This window comes from Pongo pygmaeus, chromosome 14 (assembly GCF_028885625.2).
Source record: "Pongo pygmaeus isolate AG05252 chromosome 14, NHGRI_mPonPyg2-v2.0_pri, whole genome shotgun sequence".
Taxonomy (NCBI): domain Eukaryota; kingdom Metazoa; phylum Chordata; class Mammalia; order Primates; family Hominidae; genus Pongo; species Pongo pygmaeus.
Genome location: NC_072387.2, coordinates 118,919,249 through 118,938,513, shown reverse-complemented (window position 1 = coordinate 118,938,513; position 19,265 = coordinate 118,919,249). Strand labels below are relative to the sequence as shown.

The following is a 19,265-nucleotide window of genomic DNA, read 5'->3' as shown; positions in this document are numbered from 1 at the left end:
ATTGAACTCTTGAGTGATAGGTTTGGGGAAGAGACTAGAATAGAGATGGGCCCATCACTGTTGCAGGAGGGCTGAGTGTGAATGGGAGCCTAGAATTCATATTCTATGGCCTTGGCCAAACTTGCCGACCATTGCATCTCAGGCAGAGCAGGAGACTAGGAACAGGGTGGGGTCCACGTGCAATGCGGGTTGAAGCATTTTCAATCTGTTAGAAGCACGGGTGAGGAAGGATACCTGCTGATACTGGCAGAAGATGTAGTCAGAGAGCTGCAAGTTCAAGGCCATCGAGATGGAACAACACAAAGGGAAGGGGCAGTGAAAGTGGGTGTGGCCACTTGTGACACTGTGAAATGGACGTTCCTGGAGCCGTGTGACTGAGGAGGGCAGGTGGATCACCCACAAGGTGGTGGTAGCAAGTGAGGGTGGTGTAAGCAGAGGAAATCATAGATACCAGTAGTGAGCTCAATGGTTCTCGAAAGAAGGTGCGAAGAAGAACAACGTCTTCAAGAGGCTTAGTGTGGCTGGAGGCAAGGGTGCCAGTGGGGCCTCCTAAGCCATCGAAAGTGATGGACTGGTGTATCTTTGAAAGACCGTTGGCCTTATTCCTGAAATGCCTATTGCATTTCAGAAAGATTATTTCAGAAGTAGTGTAGAAGGAGGGCAAGTTGAGATAAGGTGAGATAAAAGAGGAACCAGGAGTGTCTTGCTGTAATGCGGGGAAAGAATGATAAATTCAGCAGTGCTGATGAAAATGAAGGGAAGGCAGTAGGAATGGGAGATATTTATGGCGTGTGTCTGACCTATGCATGGAGGAGGTAGAAGAGAAAGAGCTATCAAGTATAACTTTTGGGCAACTGAGTGAACAATGGGGAGATTCATTAAGTTTGGGGATATTCTGAGAGTAGAAGTGAGGCGGAAATAATGACTCACCTACCTAAATACCTGCACGTAGGCCCAAAAGGCCTTAGAGGAAGAATAGTAGCGATTTAGAGAAAAAAGATGAGATGAATGGTGAGTTCTCACAATCACAATAAAGAGGAAAATAGTAAGGCCATCATTTAGAGTGAGTACTTGAAGATCATGTGGGAAAACCACTCTCTTTGTTCACTGAGTAGAGATGCAGGTAGCGTAGAGATTAAGCACCTCATCTGGGAGTCAGACAGCACTAGATTCTAATTCCAAACATGTCACTTACTAGTGATTTGAGGTTCAAAGTTATTTAACTTATTTGAATTTTAGTTTTCCCCTCTGTTAAAATGGAAATAGTAATGCCCATATCAGAGCAATCTGTGAGAATTCAAACACTACGATTTTTATAGGACTTGGCACAATGCCTATCAGTTTACATATGTCCAATAAATGGCAGCTGTTCTAACCAAGGAGGGAGCAGGAAAAGGTTGGTCCTTCATTGAAGAGTGCAGCATGGCACCACACATGCAAATGGATCCAATATTTTCTTTGAAGAAACCCTCTTGGATTGATGGTTTTGTTTTTCTAAGGTGACAGATTATCTAGAAAGGGTGACCAGTTAAGCAAAATGGTCTCTCAGGAGCATAAAGAGTCTACACTATAGTCACGTCAAATGACCAAACAGGCTTATAATGCTTTTCTCATTTGGCATTCAATTCATAGAAACAGTTTCACTAAGTGGGGACAGGTCAAACTGTATTTAATTTTCGTATTTGATTCTAAATTGCACAAAGATGTTAGAGTATAAAAAAATTACCTTTAAAATATTGAATATCAGTTGTTAAGGCAGATGCCAATTCATCTGTTGATACTTGTAACATTCCAGCCACTAAAATTAAATCAGCATTATAAACATAAAGTTAGTATATTTTTTGATACCAAGAACATTGAATTTTATGGCCATAATTGATAAGTTTTATATAGGCACATTACAAAACACAAGTATTTAAAAAAGTCATTACCACTGTAATTGTCAAATTCAACCAGAGAAACATCTTACAGTAATCAAAATATTAATGAGTTCTTACAGTTCTGTGCATTAAATCACAGCAGATTTTTTTCCTCCCTGTCCTCACAGATGGTATGGAATTGTTTTTTTCCAGGTTCCTGGTTAAATCTCTTTGATATAGGTGAAGATATGTTGTTTACTGACAATCTGTGGTTTTAAGGTATTTTTTTAAAATCTGGGAGCGACTAACAAGGCAATTTCAAAGAGAGAGATTCTTGGCAAGATCTTTCAAAGGGAAGTAATTACATTCTGTTAAAAATGTTTAGCTAATAACATGCCCCCAAAATATACTGGGTGGTGGGGTGAAGGGTACTTAGAACAATATAAATAAACAACAAGTATGTGCTAAAGAATCAGTGTTGTTAATGTGGTGCACAGAATGAGAACATAAAAGTACATCTTGCTACTCATTTCCACAACAGATTATAAGAAAAAACAAAGTAGACAATTTTCCCCCCTCACTGAATTCTACTACAGAGGAAAGGGTTTAAGCCAACTGGCTTTTCTGTACTATGTCGCCATCTACTGGTAGATCTGCAAAATTGCACATCAATGTGGTTAATGTCAGAAGGTCACGTTCCACTGACCTTGTTCCAGGAGCTGGAGGTCAGAAACAAAGGCGGAGTTCCCCTCATTCAGGGCAGTAAACCGAATGTCTCCAAGGTGCAATATTGCTGCTAGAATTACGAACAGATTCTCCACCTCCTATGCATTTTACAAACAGAGAGAATGAATAGGGTGCTTAGAAGAAAGATTAAAAGGCAAAATTTTTAAATATCTAAAAGTAAGTTACAAAAATGATGACCCTATTAATGAGGTTGTAAGTTTGCAGATCCCAAATGTTCAATATGGCAAGAAAACTACCAGTCTCTACCTGAACATCAAAACCTCATAATTCAAAACATATTTTCTCTAAATCAATGTTTCTGTTCCTGAAATAGAGTCAGGAAATAATATTCTGATATAAATTAACAGCTTGTAGATAATTGTCATAACACAAATGAATAATTGTGTGCTGAGGGTTTGACTGGCTGGGCTTCACTTGTAAGGTTAGACCTCACTCCCCCCTCCGCTCCAGGCTCACGTTGGACGCTATTTAGACTTTGCAGTTGCTGTGGCTGCTTCATTCAAGAACCTACATCATGGTGTTCATTTCTTCGCTATCTCTCTTATGAGATAAATTAACATGATGATTACAGAATTGTTTACTTCTCCTGGAAAAACTAAAGGAGGCCTAATGAAAACAACTGTGCCTAGACTCACAAAATGCTAATTGTTTTTTAAGGTATTTTAAGGAAAACAGAAAAAAATGGATGTTGGCAAGAGCTATCTTTGAGCAGAGGGTAGCAGGAAGTAAGAGAATGCTGAAAGAGAATCTGGAACGCTGCATAAAAAAATATGAGACTTTAAATTTGATTTCGGATAGTCATTTTTTGGCAAGAATGAAAAATCAAGAAAAAGCTGCAAGTTAAACTGTACTTTTCTAGAATGTCAAATATTTAGCATGATGATATCAACAGTAAAACAGGTTGAGCCCCGTGAAGGGTAAGTGGCATAGCCTGTTCTGTTCTCAGTCTCCTAATCTGTAATTTGAGAACAAAAACTCCTTCCATAACTACTGTGGAAGCTGTTCTAAGAACAATGCTGATGTGCTTTATAAATACACAGTGGAAACAATACACTTCTTCAGACTTCTGTGATTTTCTCCAGAGCTTGTAGTTTTCATAATAAGGTATGATTTTACCAATTTTAAAGTGAGAGCATTGAAAAGAATGATCGCTAATTTTCAGGTATAATAATATTTTATGAAGGTGATATACATATAAAAATGTTTTTGGTTAACCGCTGAATCATAAATGTGTTTTTCAAATTTAATTTACTTATGCTGTATAAAATGGCATTATTCAAGCCTCTCAAATTACTTAACTACTTGTCAACTTATTTTTTTTCCTTTTTTTTTTTTTTTTTTTTTTTTTGAGACAGGGTCTCACTCTGTTGCCCAGGCTGGAGTGAAGTGGCACAATCATAACTTACTACGGCCTTGACCTCCTGGGCTCAAGTGATCCTCCCACTTCAGCCTCTTGAGTAGCTGGGACGACCGGCAAAAATTAGTGTCCAGCTAATGTTTTTGAAAAAAATTGTAGAGATGGGGGTCTCACTATGCTGTTCAGGTTGGTCTCGAACTCCTGGCCTCAAGCAATCCGCTCATCTTGGCCTCCCAAAGTGCTGGGATTACAGGCGTGCAACACCATGCCCGGCTTTTTTTTTTTTTTTTTTTCTTTAAATCAATTAGTTTTCATGAAAGGTTCTGGTACCTACAAGATAGGCACCTCTGGATAGACAGCTGAAGACTCTGTGCTGTCCTCAAGAACCTCACAATTTACAGAGCTGTGAAAATAACTATAATGTGCATTACAGTGTGGCGGATCCTATGACAAAAGTAAAAATAAACTCCTTCCTGAGCAGAAAGGAGGCTGTGATTCTGCGTCTCTGTGTAGTGAGCAGCCATCCCTGCCGCCCTGCTAGACGGGAGAGCTGGAGGCACTGTTATGAACAGATCTGTCAGGACCACAATCACAAGTGTTGATTCAAGGACTTCACTGGCCCAGAAATACCTTCCTTTGAATCTTACTGGACATAATCTATCCCTCTAAAGTGGACTAAACTCACCATTTAAGTCACTCCCAGGGTCAAGATGAAGAAATTAATTTCATGTTTTTTGCTAGGGTGTACATACTTCTTTCACCAAGAAGGCTGTGAGAGTCTCCCTGGGTTGCCTTAGTCAGAAAGTGTACTTTGCTTGCCCTGCCTTTGAGGATCAGTCATGAATTTTCAAAGCCCTGTTTCCAGGCAACTGGTATTTTGGCAGAATGGTTTCTATCCATATCTCTAGCTTCACTTCCTATGAGGAAGCAGACATTTCAGGCATGGAAGGAGGGAAAAAAATCAAAACAAAAAAGTACCACAGCAGCAAGTGCAAAGACAGAACAGTGCCAGTGGGTAGGACTCAGTAAAGGAGAAAAACAGAGGCCGGGTAATCAGAGCCAAAAAGAATGAGATGCCATGTGATTGCAAGCTCCTCGAGTTCCAGTCTCTCAACACAGCAAGGGTGGGTGCAGCAAGGTGCCCCTGCATTCACTGATTTAGGGTGAGGCTCACTTCCTTCCCCTTCCTCCTGTGGACCTCTCCACCCTCCCCACCTACTCACTGCCCCATCAGCCATAACGGTGTGGGCAGGGAAATAAAACACAGACCCAAATCCATCCATGTACTGGTTTCAGAAAAATAAAAAGAACAGATTTAAATCTGTGACCTAATCTGGGCTTGTGAACTAGTGGCATGTCCAAGTTATCCCTGTGATATTATATTAAATATTCATGAGGAATTGGCCCTAAATTGACCATAATCCAAAACACCACCATGTTGAATGGAGGCAGAGATAATATCTCTGAGAAATAGAGATGGAAGGGAATTCTGAGAGGTTTCTCTCAAGTCTTAGACCATTTCTTATGTCTTATTCACTGGATGGGTGCTGTTTAATTCAGTAACCACCAATCACACATGGCTATGTCAATTCACGTTAATTAAAATAAAGAAATATTAAACATTTATTTCTTCAGTCCACTAGCCACACTTCAAGCATCCAGGAGCCACATGTGGCTGGAAACTACCCTGTTGTACAACACAGTGCAGGTCACTAACTTTTGCATCATCATAGATGTTTCTACTGCACGGTCATGGTCTAAAAGTTTTAAAGTGTAATTTTTCAGCTTCATAATGCTTGCAGGTATTTGGCAATTCTGTGCAATTAAATATAACAATATTAAAACATTTATATTGTTCAAGAAGATGTTTTAACAAGGTGATTATGTTAATTTTCAAGTGATTCTTAACATGAAGAGTTACTTCAGGTTTATCAGTTTTTTCATGGGTTGATCAAGTATAAAGTTATTTGATCTGTTTTGGATACATATATAAAATACATATTTTGAATATTATATATATTTAAATATATTAAATTATATTTTATAAGTATAATTTATAAAGTTTATGATCTATTAAAATATATTTTAAATATTTTAAAATGATATATTATAAAATATATATTATATATATATATAATGTATATATTATATTCATTTTGGGAAAGGGCTCCTTGTCCACCCTCTTGGAAACTACACCCTCTCCTCTTGCCACTCTCTGCTGACTGCTCTGTTTTCTTCCTAGTTCCTTTCTTCTTCAACATGTGGATTAAGTCCTGCCCCCTGACCCCACTAGCACGTCAGCTCTAGGAGGCAGGGATTGGGGCTTATTGTCTGCCGAATCATCAGTGTCCTCAGAAACATCTGGAATGTCATAGGGGCTCAGTAAATGCTTTTGAATGAATAACTTTTATAAATTAGTAGAAGGTTGATTTTCTCAGTGAAATATTTATGACATGACTCACCAAGTTGCTGAAGCCAACTACATTCAGGGCTTGTTTCAAAAGAGCCAATTTCTCCCTGTTCAGAGAACGCTCCCCTGTGGACGCATCGTCCTGTATGGTCTGGTTCAAATACCTGTTAGGAGACAAGGTGCGTAACGTTATCGCCTGGCTTCCGGTCAGACTTCTGTGGTTAAAAGTCACTTCTGCCGTATTTGATCTCTAAAATGATGGGAATCGCCTGGACATGGTATCCCCACGTGTTTTCAAAGCATTTGGTGCATCACAGCACATGATGTCTCAGGAAAGGAAAACATTAGTTCTTGTTGTACCAGGACATATTTACATTGCTTTACTCGGTTCTCATCTTAGCTGCACCTTTCCTTGTGACAGGAGAAGGTCACAAGTGATTCATGGTTTTTTTTTTTTTTTTTTTTTTTTTTTGAGATGGAGTTTCACTCTTGTCACCCAGGCTGGAGCACAGTGGCACAGTCTTGGCTCAGTGCAACCTCCACCTCCCAGGTAAAAGCGTTTCTCCTGCCTCAACCTCTTGAGTAGCTGGGATTACAGGTGCGTGCCACCACGCCCGGCTAATTTTTGTATTTTTAGTAGAGACAGGGTTTCACCATGTTGTTCAGGCTGGTCTCAAACTCCTGACCTCGTGATCCGCCCACGTTGGCCTCCCAAAGTGCTGGGATTACAGGCGTGAGCCACCGCACCTGGCCATGACTCATGAATTTCATACAAAAATTCAACAGGTTCTATCATATGATTTGTAATTAATATTTGAACTAACGATGCCTAATTTATAGTAAGTTATTATTTTTCCTTGTTGGTACTTTTCAATAATGAGATGGTTGATCACGCCATTGATTTACTCCTTTCCCTCAACAAACATGTATGAATCACCTATCTAATACAAGCAATACCAAGCAGCTGAGAATATGAAGGAAAAAGACTCAGCAACAGCAAAATAAACTATCCAGGGGCACAGATAAGGGAGGTAGAATCAGAGAGATAGACTCTAGGTGTAAGTGTGCAGGAAGGGGCTGCAACCAGAAGTAGACAATGAGGAAACACAGTGGGGAAAAGCAGGCTGTGGTTCCAAGAGTTGCCATGTAAGAATTTGCCAAGCAACTCCCAGGCTTTCAGGTTATACCTGGAATAATTAGAACATGTACAAAGCAGAAAGAATTGGTCAAGCATGATGTATACAGGGAAAATATATCCATGTGTGCAAATCTGGAGCCCACGGTGAGATGAGCAAAGATTGATGAGATTGGAGAAGTAGCCAGGGCTTTGTACAGCTTGAAAAAAAAGAGTTTGTCATGTCTTGGAAGTGACGGGCAGCTCTGAGGGCCTTGCAACAAAGAAGTGGCATGATCAGGTTGGCGCCTTGGAAAGAATATCCTGGTAGCCCAGGGCAAGATTACCTGGAAAGAGGTAAGGCAAGTAAGGGGAGCATGTGGCCCAGTGAGGGGCCAGCAGTGGTGAAGAAGAGGATGTATGGGGAAAGGAGAAGGGAGGAGGCAGAGCTGGCAGTACAAGGGGGTGAACTGGGCACGGGGAGGTGGAAAGCAGAGAGCTCATGATGAGTAGCAAGTCTCTGTCTGGGAAAACAGGGTGGATTGCGGGTCCATTCAACTGGAAAACATTCTCAAAAGGAGGAATAGGTTTCTGGAGAGATAAAGTCTTATATTTGATATTAGACACATTGATTTTAAACTACTTGTTAAAGTTTAAATGTAGTCCCAAGAAATAATAGCCATAAAGATCTGGAATTCAGGAAAACACTAGAGAATAGGATCCGGAAGTCATCAACATGCAGAAGGGTAAAACCGTGGGAGTGGAGGAGCTGACCCAAAATGAGATGCTGGAATTAGGGCTGAGGAAAGAATGGAGTGTCCAGGACAGAGTAAGAATGTTACAAAAAATCTGAGTCATTAAAACAAAAGGAGAAGGTGTTTTTGTTTCGTTTTGTTTTGTTTAGTTTTGAGATGGAATCTCCCTCTGTTGCCCAGGCTGGAGTGCAGTGGGGCAATCTTGGCTCACTGCAACCTTCACCTCCCGGGTTCAAGCAATTTCCCTGCCTCAGCCTCCCGGGTAGCTGGGATTACAGGCGCCCGCCACCGCACCCGGCTAATTTTTGTATTTTTAGTAGAGACGAGGTTTCACCACCTTGGCCAGGCTGGTCGAACTCCTTACCTCGTGATCCACCCGCCTCGGCCTTCCAAAATGCTGGGATTACAGACATGAGCCACTGCACCTGATTGGAGAAGGTAACTTTAAGACTGAATGATAGTGACGGAAAAGAGACCCCAGAAGCAAGGAAAGTATGCCCTTGACAAAGGGAATGTTTCCTGGAATTGAAAGGGAGAAGCAGACCGTGGTGGCCATGTGAGCTGGGTCTGTGAGAACTTCTTTTTCCTCAATCTTGGCTGACGGTGCAAGAACAATCTAGGGGCTGGAGTGGGGTGTGGGAGAGACTATGGAATATGAATCTGCTGAGATAGAAGCACCAAAAAACCGCATAAAAGACTTCAAGAAAAGGAGCTGCGGAAAATACTGAAGAGGGGGAAATGGATGAGGTAAGGAGAGGATGTGGAGTTGGTGCACAGGGAGGGTCTGCCTCTCACTGCAGAAATGACCTGACTTTCTAGGATGACACAGGTAAGGTGACAAATATGACCCTGAAGGCTGGTGCCATCTCAGGGGAGGAGGGCAACCAATGGTTGTGGCTTTGGTTTTTCCAGGAGAGAAAGAGGTTGGAGGTCTCGATGACTAGGTGAAGGTCGTGGGAACCTAAGACATTTGCTGCGGAGAAAGGACACAGCTGCGGAGCAGGGAGCAGCAGGAGCTCAGCTGATGCTGCGGGATGCCGTGCCCAGGTGGCGGTGGAGACCAGCTCCTGGGGTGGTGTTACTTCTAGGGCTCCTCAAATGCCTGATGGAGGATGAGCAAGCTGGGGTTTGGGGCAGTGGAACAGGAAAAGGTCAAGGGCAATGATTTCAGTAAGAAATTGGCTTACCATGGTCAGAGGGTCTTTTTGTCTGCAATCTATAAATCTTTAGCGATAAATCTTTATTATTAGTAGTATTAGTGTTAGTATTAGTATTAGTATTAGTATTATACAGGGTCTTGCTCTGTCCCCAGGCTGGAGGGCATGGTGTGATCTCAACTCATTGCAGCTCTGCCTCACAGGCACAAGCGATCCTCCCACCTCAGCCTCCCGAATAGCTGGGATCACAAGCACATGTCGCCACGCCTGGCTAATTCCTTGTATTTTTAGTAGAGACAGGGTCTTGCCATGTTGTCCAGGCTGGTCTTGAACTCCTGATCTCAAGCAGTCTGCATGCCTTGGCCTCCCAAAGTGCTGGAATTACAGGTGTGAGCCACCACACTCTGGCCCTAGTGATAAATCTTAATGATAAAAACTGTAACCCCTCTCCATACTTCTGGTCCTCACAGCAGGTTTTAATGATAAAAACTGTAACCCCTCTCCATACTTCCGGTCCTCGCAGCAGGTTTCTATGCATCTTCCTGACATTCTCTTTTTTTCTGACTTACTTGATCATTGCACAGGTTAATAATCCATTGAGGGGCCACTTGTCTTGCAAATAACAATTGGCTCCTGTTTTCATTAGATTCAAATAGGCAAAAAAAAAAATTCTTTTACAATTCTTGATAAGTAATCAATTAGCAAGCTCCCTGCAGCCCTGCACCGGCTAGCTTAAGTATTTCTTTAAACCTCCCCGTCCTCCATTTTATTTTACTTTTTAGCTTAGAATTACAGCAGCTATGACCTGCTCCATGAGAAAGTGTGAATACAGCGGCATGTTTATTTCAGTTAAATTCTGGGTAGACAAAGTCCTGTGAAGAAATCCTGGTAGTTGCAGACAGGTTTGTTAACTAGGTAGTGGGTCAGGTGGAAACCAATTCAAAACAGACAATTTGAAAAGGCAGTTTGCCTGATGGCAGGAAAGATGCCTTCAGCTTGGTTGTGAGCATTTTCCTCTGTAGCCAGAAAACTTGTCATAAAGACGAAGAAAAAAACACAATGCCTTTTATACAATGCTTAAACTTCTCCCACTATTCAAAAGCATCTAGGATGATTTCACTAGAAATGAGGTTCTTAATTATCAGCAAAACTATATCTTAAAATGGGAATAAAAAAACTACATGTTTATTTTTTGGAGATTAAAAATACTAATTTTCCCTTTGACATCACTCCATCATGAAATCTCACATAAGGGCAAAAAAACTTGGAAAATATGCATGGTAAAATATGGAAACGAAGAATCTGGAGACATATTTAAGTACTATTTGACAATTTCTAAAAAAAAAAAAAACAAACTCAAAACATTTAAATCTTTATTGTCTGTAAAACAGTAAAAATATATTAAAAATAGATTTAAAAATTCTCCATTTCTAGTTCACAGTGATTTTGTGAATGACAAATGAGATATTGCATGTGGTATGCCTCCTACACTCAGGTTGCAATGCATGTACAGAATATGAGCATTTCCCGGAACGACTGTATCTTGCCTATGCGGGCAATTTTAGTCAAGGTACTCTGTCATTAATGAAGCTCTTAATCAAATAAACAACTGCGCCAAGTAAAATAAACATTTTGAAAAATTTTAATCATCTTAAACCAAAAAATATGTTTTTCTATACTCCTCAGACAGATAAAAGTAACAAATAGGTAAAAGGAAAAGATCATAGTTCACACTTGGCTGTTGTATACTGAGGTGAATCGCCTGAAAGCTGACAATCATTGATGCAATGTTACAGTGGCATTCCCAGACTTTTTTTTTTTTTTTTTTTTTTTAACAGTTTGAAATAGGTAAGAATAACGGTGGGTAATGGGTCATGGACTTCCCAGTGGCCAGTGGACTCGCTTCAGCTCCACAGATGTTATCCCACTAATCTCAACACAGTGGTTGAGAACCATCCTAGATAAATCAAAGCAAGGGTTTCATCTGAGAGTTTCCAATTTTGCCCCCTTATTGATTTATGGTCACATAACCTCTAGCATTCAGACCCTTTAACTTAATATTCAGTGTCTTCTATATTATTCTTCTATGAGTCAAAATCGCATATCTATAGCTTAAGCCTATTTTCTTATCCTCTTTGGAACTTGGAACACTGGCAGTATCTAGATATCTCCATGTGCAGAGTCAGAAATTTCAGAGAGCATTTGTAAAGAGTAATTGCTGTTTTGTTTTTAAAAGATTGGCAGATCAAGGGAATATTCTGGCTGTTGTTTCTATCACAGGGTAGAAGACTGTTAACATTGGTGCTATACAGGAATAAAAACTACAGATGGATTAATACTGTTTAATTCCACTCAAAGGGAAAGGCGACGGGAACTAATATTTCTTGATACTCATGGGCCAAATTCTCCAGTGGGTGTTTTTGAGGCACTTCCTCCATTAGTCTCCACAACAATTCACAAAAGGAGCCATTATTTTACATATTTCAGAAATAAGGGCACTGAAGTTTCTTTAAAGTTGTGAAGCCAGTCATCAGCGAACCAACACACCCCCGTCCTGCCCCTGAGCCCAGTGTCTCTCAAGCTTAGGAGTTTCCTGCAAGGCAGATGGGACGCACCGAGGTCTTTCTGTTCCGCCTCTCCTGAAAGTCAGCAATCCCTAAAGCCTCCTACATTTCATTTACAGAAAAGGGATAAAAACACTGTAGAAATTTGGTATTCCAATTCCATAGAAATTTTAATAACATTGATATCAACTATATATAGTTGTATTTATTTATTTATTTATTGAGATGGAGTCCCACTCGTTTTGCCCAGGCTGGAGTGCAATGTCATGATCTCGGCTCACTGCAACCTCCGCCTCCCAGATTCAAGGGATTCTCCTGTCTCGGCCTCCTGAGTGGAGTGGCTGGGACTACAGGCGCCCGCCACCACGTCCGGCTAATTTTTGTATTGTTTTAGTAGTGACAGCATTTTGCCATGTTGGCAAGGCTAGTCTCAAACTCCTGACCTCAGGTGATCCGGCTTGCCTCAGCCTCCCAAAGTGCTGGGATTACAGGCATGTGCCACCACGCCAGGCCTATAGTTATATTTTTTAAGCAGTGAAGAGGTGTCTTGACCTTAAGTGTTGGGTTGAGTTGGCAACTGAAGGAGACTAGTCAATATCTTTCCTCACCAGAAATCTGTCTACATCGCCACTGTTTATTAATTTATATACTGTTCATTTCTTCTCTCCAAATTTTAACAAATTATTATTTGGTTAAATAATAATTGCATGGTTATTTCTCCTTACAGAAAATTCTAGGAAAAATAAACTTCTATGTTCTTAAAGTGTCAAATCACATAAAAGTCATAATTGCAGTGAAAAGTGCCACTTAATAGCATAATTTCAACAGGTATTTAATTGGCAGGGACATCCTGGGGAAAATACAGGCCCTGGGGAAGGCGTCCAGCCAACCCCACAGCCTTTGCCCTCACAGTGCTCATCATCAGATGCCCACTGCTCCCAGCTCTCCACGGCCTCTAGGTTGATGCATAATTCACTTTCCATTGATTAACTTCATATCATGAGGTTTTGGCATTTTTTCTGTCTCCCTATAAGCTAGCCACAAGAGTCCCAAGAAAACCAAGTGCAACTAAAAGGAAGGAATAGACAGCAGCTGGAAGAATCTGAGCACCTATCTATAGGGGTTTCTCCAAGACAGGTGTTCGTGGTGCATACCAATCATTTTCTTCTTTTTTGTTCTTTTCCATATTCCCCAGTCTTTCTAAATATCAAAAAGTATTATGCATAACCATAAGAAAAAGAAGCTCTGCACATGTATCCCAGAACTTCAAGTAAAAAACAAACAAAATGTTTTGAGGAAGGTAATGCTTTTAAATCATCCCTACATCTGTTATCAAGTTTATAAAGTTCTCAATAAAAATTTTTCTAAAGGGAAAAATAAGGAAGTTCTACCAAACTATGAATCAAAAACTGGGAGCACAGTTTTCTGTGGATTCATGCTGTGTATGGCTAAACTGTTCCACTCTGCTACTGAGCAGTATTCCAGTGTTAACACACGGCAGTGTGTCTAGCTACTTAGCCGTCTGAGAAACATCTAGAGTGATTCTAGTGGGGCTTTTATGAATAAGGCTACTATGAACATTTACATAGAGGTGTTTATGTAAACATACACCTTCATTTCTCTTGGTTGGATGCTGAGAAGTGCAATACCTGGGTCATAGGGTAGTTGCATCTATAGTTTTATAAGAAACTGTCAAACTCTTTTCTAGCACAGCTGTACACTATTTTACATTCCCACCAGCAATGCAGGGGGCAGTGAGTTTCTTCACATCCTCTCCAGCATTTGATGCTGTCACAATTTTTTTTCATGAGCTGTTGTGATAGGTATGTGGTGGTATCTTATCAGGGTTTTAATGTGCATTTATCTAGTGGTTAATAACACTCAACACCTTTTCACATGCTTATGTGCTATCCATATATTCATATTTGGTGAAATATCTCTTCATGTCTTTTGCCCATTTCTAATTGGACTAGAACAATTTTTATTTTCCTACTGTTAATTTGGAGTGCTGTTTATATATTCTAAATATTAGTCCTTTGTTGGACATGAAGGTTGCAATATTTTCTCCCAGCCTGAACCTTGTCTTATAATATTTTTAATGAAGTCTTCTGAATAAGAGTTTAAAATTTTGATGTCATATAATTTATCAATTTTTCCTAATGTGGATTATGATTTTGATGTCAAGCTTAAGTTCTTTTTGCCTAGTCATGGATCCCAAATATTTCCTTCTTTTGTTCCCTAAAAATTGTATTGCTTTATGCTTTACATTTAGGTCTCTGGTCATCTTGATTTTTTCCATAATATGTGAGATTTTGGCTGTGCTTTACTATTTTTTTTTTTGCTTGTTTTGCCTATGGATGCCCAGTTGTCCAGCACCTTTTGTTGAAGTTGATCTTTCCTCCACTCGATTGTTTTGTATGTTCATCAAAAAATCACCTTTTGGTGCGTGAGTATATTTGTGTGAGTCTATTTCTGTATTCTCCCTTCTCTTCTTTTGATCTTTGTGTCTGTCTGTCTACCAATACCATAATGTCTGGATTACTCTAGCTGCATGGTAGGCCTTAATATGGGTAGAGTAGTTCCTCTGATTTTATTCTTCTTTTGCATTATTTATTTTTTTTAGCTATTAGAAGTTCTGTGCCTTTACATACAAATTTTAGAATAAGCTTCCATATGTGTCTTAATATTGTTAAGATTTTAACAGGAATTATGCTAAACCTATAAATCACCTTAGGGATGATTGGCATTTTCACTATATTGAATCTTCCAATGAATGAACATTATGAGTCTCTTTTTCTTTCATTGGTATTTTTTTTCATTTTCAGCCTCCAGATTCTGTACATGTTTTGTTAAGTGTATACTTAAGTATTTAATTTTCCTGGAGAAATTGGAAAGGGTGTTATGTTTTAAATTGCAGTTTTCACACGTTCACTGTTAATACATAATGATTAATATATGTGATTGATTTTGTGCACTGATCTCATACCCTGTCAATTGCTGAACTCACTAGTTTTAGGAGATCTTTTGCTTTTTAAGCTCCTTGGTTCTTCCCACTCCCCTTTTTCACAATGCCTGATGGTGCCTTCTTTAGACTAAGTTTCTAAATTAAAATTTTATCAATCAGTATGAAAAAAGCACACCTTCTCCAGCAATACAGTTATCTTCGTTCTTACAGAAGAAACAGTGGCAAACCAGATGAATATGTGTTACAATTGTATAAAATTCGACCTGTGCTTTGGACAAGAAATGATTTTCAAGTTAAATTTATTGAAAATAAGTCAGTAACAACAACTGTTGACTATGTGCTGTTTCTAATTAACTCATCCATTTAGACAATTTGTTTATTGTCCTGACAACAAAGAGCAGGCTGATGCTACGTCTTCCAAAGTGAGTCCGTAACATAGCCAAAATAATCTGTATATATATGTGAGGTGTGAGGTGTGAGTGTGGGTGTGTGTGCTAATACTTTTGCTTTGAGGCAAAGTAAAACTAGTCCTGGAATAAGTTTCTTGTGTCACCTGAGAACGCATAAGTAAGATTAAGCCAAGGACTAAATCACAGGAGGGTTTTCCTTTTGAACAGAGGAGTCCACACTGGAGATTTCTTTCAAGAAGTGCTATGTGGAGGCACAGACAAAAAATGTTACCATCCAGCATGCAGCATCACTCTAAGGAGTGGGAATAGATATGATTTGAAGATCAAATACAAACATTGACTGTTTGCCAAAAACATCCCCATGAAACTTCAAAGGCCTGTGTGCTCTCCCTGTTGCCGCACCTGCTGTGTCTCCAGGGTGCAGGTGTGGCCCCGCTCAGCAGGCGCAGAGATCAGTGCGCATGAAGCAATCCTTGTGTGCCTACTTGTGTACCCAAGGCATGCTGGGATTCAAGGTTCAAGTATAAATAAAAATGTTTCTACTTAAAAACAAACTTGTTTAGTCCATTCACCAAGTCAGAGACTCACAGAGTACAAACACAATGTGTTGCTCAGTTTTTTTATCTTCTGTGCGAATACAAAGGAACAGTGTCTTCTCTATTGTGGGCAGAGCTATCTTTTACTTGGTGATGTTTAATATATAAACAGAAGCCAAATAAGGCAAAATTAAACAGTTGGTTCAATAAAGACGCACTTTGCTAATGATGATGGCCAAGTGCTGCTTTTTGCCCATCCGCCTTCACTTTGCTCCTAAAACAGAAATTCTTTTCTGTATTGTTTTCGAACTATCTGAAACATATTAACTAATTTTAAATTTTAAGTCTCCCCCTCCTCAAGGAATATGAGTACAACTTTTTATTAACCATGCGTTCAGATACATAAATCTCCACCTGGAAAGTATTAATATATGAGTCACAAACTGTTTTGTTTGGAAAGAGAAAATCTTGTCAGTGGTCTCCAGAAAAAGAACAGAATCTAATAAATTCAGGAAAAGAACAGAATCCTTTTAACAAATTACACATTCAGAAAGTCTTTGGGTCTTGTGACATTCCCAGAATAGTTCATCCATATTTTTTTAGTCAGTTGAAATATTTCAAAACATCTGGTGAAACAAATTCAAACCTCTTGCCACCTTACACATAGTGAATGATCGTATGGCCAATTATTTGTTTCTTGGAAACGTCTAGTTGGGAGAGCCGGCGGGTGGAGACAGACAGGGTGGCTGTGTCTTGCACAGAAGGCCCTGGACAACGGTTAAGGGGCTGACCCCAGCCTGAACTCATCCCTGAGTATTGTGCCCAGCATAAACACAGCCAGAAACACACACCCAGAGCTGCTGATATTTCAATGAGTGAAGTTGTGAAATGGAGAGAAAAATACGTTTTTGCTCAGAAAGTGTGGGTTGGCCTGGCCTTGAAGTTGGTAGGATTAGTTTAACAAGTCAAGGCCTGGGGAGCTGCCTCTGACTGGAGGGAGAGGTGGGCAGAACTTTCTCTAACTCACACCAAGACATCCTCAGCCTAGGGAGGGTTCTGTACAGGAAGAGGACAGCATGCATGCACACAGAAATATGCCGCAGGCGAGGCTGAACAGGTGCTGAAGTCCTCCTCAGGGTAGAAGGTGAGCAGAAAGCATGTGTAAGGCCATGTCCACAGCACCAACAGGAAGGATAAACTTCAACTCAACCCTGTGTCTTAAATACCGACTAACATAGGCATCTTCACCAAAACTTCAGTAATATGCAAATATTATAGTTTATTTGATTCAGACACATGACCATGTACAGATAGTTACTACTGACAAAGGTATTCTTAGGCAAGTTCATCTGGGCCCACCCCTGACCTTCATCAAATGCTGATAAAGTATGGTGTGAACAACATCGTGCTGAATGTAACCCACAGATGTATCAAGCAACCTCTTTCAGCTTAGCAGGACTAAAAGAAAATTTTAATTACCCAGTCTCTACATGAAACACAAAAATTAGCTGGGCATAGTGGCCTGTAACTGTAGTAACTGCTATTTGGGAGGCTGAGGTGGGAGGATCACTTGGGCCAGGAGGCTGGGGCTACAGTGAGCTGTGATCCTGCCACTGCACTCAAGCCTGGGTGACAGAGCGAGACTATATCTCAATTAAAAAAAAATCCATCTCTATCTCTGTATAGATCCATACCCTCTTGGCTATTGGCTCTGTTTTTCTGGAGAACCCTGACCAATACATTCTCTTCTCCGCATTTCACTTATTCATACATTTAAATATTTAATAGCTCCTATTTAACAAAAAATTAAATGTCATGAACTTGTTTACGGATAAAGATCATGCCTTAAAATTCCTGGTGGATTCTCATAAAATTTAAATTAATATTGGGTGTACAGAAGGTTTATATACACCTGGAAGTTTCCATTTCAAAGTTTCCATATGTATACCTAGTGGGTTACATTTTTACCCAATAGGTTCCCAGTATATCTGGAAGTGCCATACATAGCTGGCTGATAAGTCCATAGTGAATACCAGCTCTACTCGTTTCCTTTGGTCAAAGGTTGTCAAAATAAGTGAAAAATTTATGCCATAAAAGTCAACCCCCTTTTTTTTTTTTTTTTGCCAAAATCAAAAGAAACAAATACTCTTAACTAAGAATGTATTAGGAAAGGTTATCTAGTAAAGAGAGTTTAGTATAAGAAACAAACATACAAATATTGATCAGAGAGGCTCTGGAAGGAAGTATGACAAAATGGGGAGGAGGGAAGGGATGGAGATACAATAAAATAGTGACAAACAGAAATTTAAATACTCCACTTACTTAGTCTGATTGCCTTTACTGATAAGATAATTAGACAAACAGCACATTTTATCTTCAAAAAATGGCATGTCTACCCCCAGGCACACAGACGCACATTCCAGGTACACAGCTCAGAAGTCTGGCTTCAGGGTATCATGGGGGAAGCACGCTAAAAACCTTTCTGACATGTTAATTAGAAACATCAGCACCTCCAGCTTTAAAGATTCATTAAAATTGAGATTTTAATGAAGAACTTAAAATGAGTAAAACGTGTATACTCTATAGACAATCTTTAAAAGGAAAATTGAGGAAGATTTCTTTTCAACCACGAAAACGTATTCAAATATAGGCTGTACCTACTAAGGTAAACTTATCCAAAAAAATGTATGTAACTAAATGACATCAGTAATAGGATATTGGATCTGGCTATTTCAGAACAGATTCATAAAGTGAATAAAACTAAATAATCTAAATTTTCTTTTCTGCTAAATGTAAAAGCTGAGTAAAAATGCCTAGTTAATTATAGTTAATCCTAATAAGTCAAGATAAAAAAGAATAGAAATGTGGGTTCCATTTTGACACCTAATGTTCTATTACATAGGATTGGCTCCTATTTTTAAAATAATTTCTAGTCAAGGATGTGTTTCAGAACCATTGTTGTGATTACTTATATGCTACATATTTTCAATAAGAAATACTAGTTATGAAATAACAAAGTTCAAATAATGAATAACTCTCCAAATAAGTGGTCCCTGGCCACGAATTGTGCTTTCAGGTCACAATCACTTCTACATTAAAGAAATTTTCCAGAAAGACCCAATCACATTGTCTAAATGTCATCATACATTTACATTAAAAAATTAATGGAAAGTGAAAAATTCTGAAACTAATTATCAGTAAAGTTTGGACTGATGTGCTTCAGCTCCAATATTCTGATTTAGAGATGTAATATTCTGATTTAGAGATGTTAGTGTGAGAAATCGAAGTTACACAAAAATATTGTGAAGCAATCAGTTACACAGAAAGATACTGAATCAATACAAAATATTTAAAACCTGTTTTACAAAAGATGGATTATGGAAACTTCAAG

At 39.4% G+C, this 19,265-nt stretch overlaps 1 protein-coding gene across 4 annotated transcripts in view; it reads right to left on the bottom strand.

Moving 5' to 3' along the window:
* The window catches only part of MYO16 (myosin XVI), a 719,880-nt gene that overhangs the window by 246,705 nt on the left and 453,910 nt on the right, over positions 1 to 19,265 (bottom strand). For all 4 annotated transcript variants that reach the window (XM_063651142.1, XM_063651143.1, XM_054446940.2 and 1 more), the window contains 3 exons: positions 6,426 to 6,537; positions 2,566 to 2,683; positions 1,727 to 1,798 (listed from right to left, as the gene is read on the bottom strand). In XM_063651142.1, coding sequence (XP_063507212.1) covers positions 1,727 to 1,798; positions 2,566 to 2,683; positions 6,426 to 6,537 — 302 coding nt within the window. The remainder of the gene's footprint in view (positions 1 to 1,726; positions 1,799 to 2,565; positions 2,684 to 6,425; positions 6,538 to 19,265) is intronic.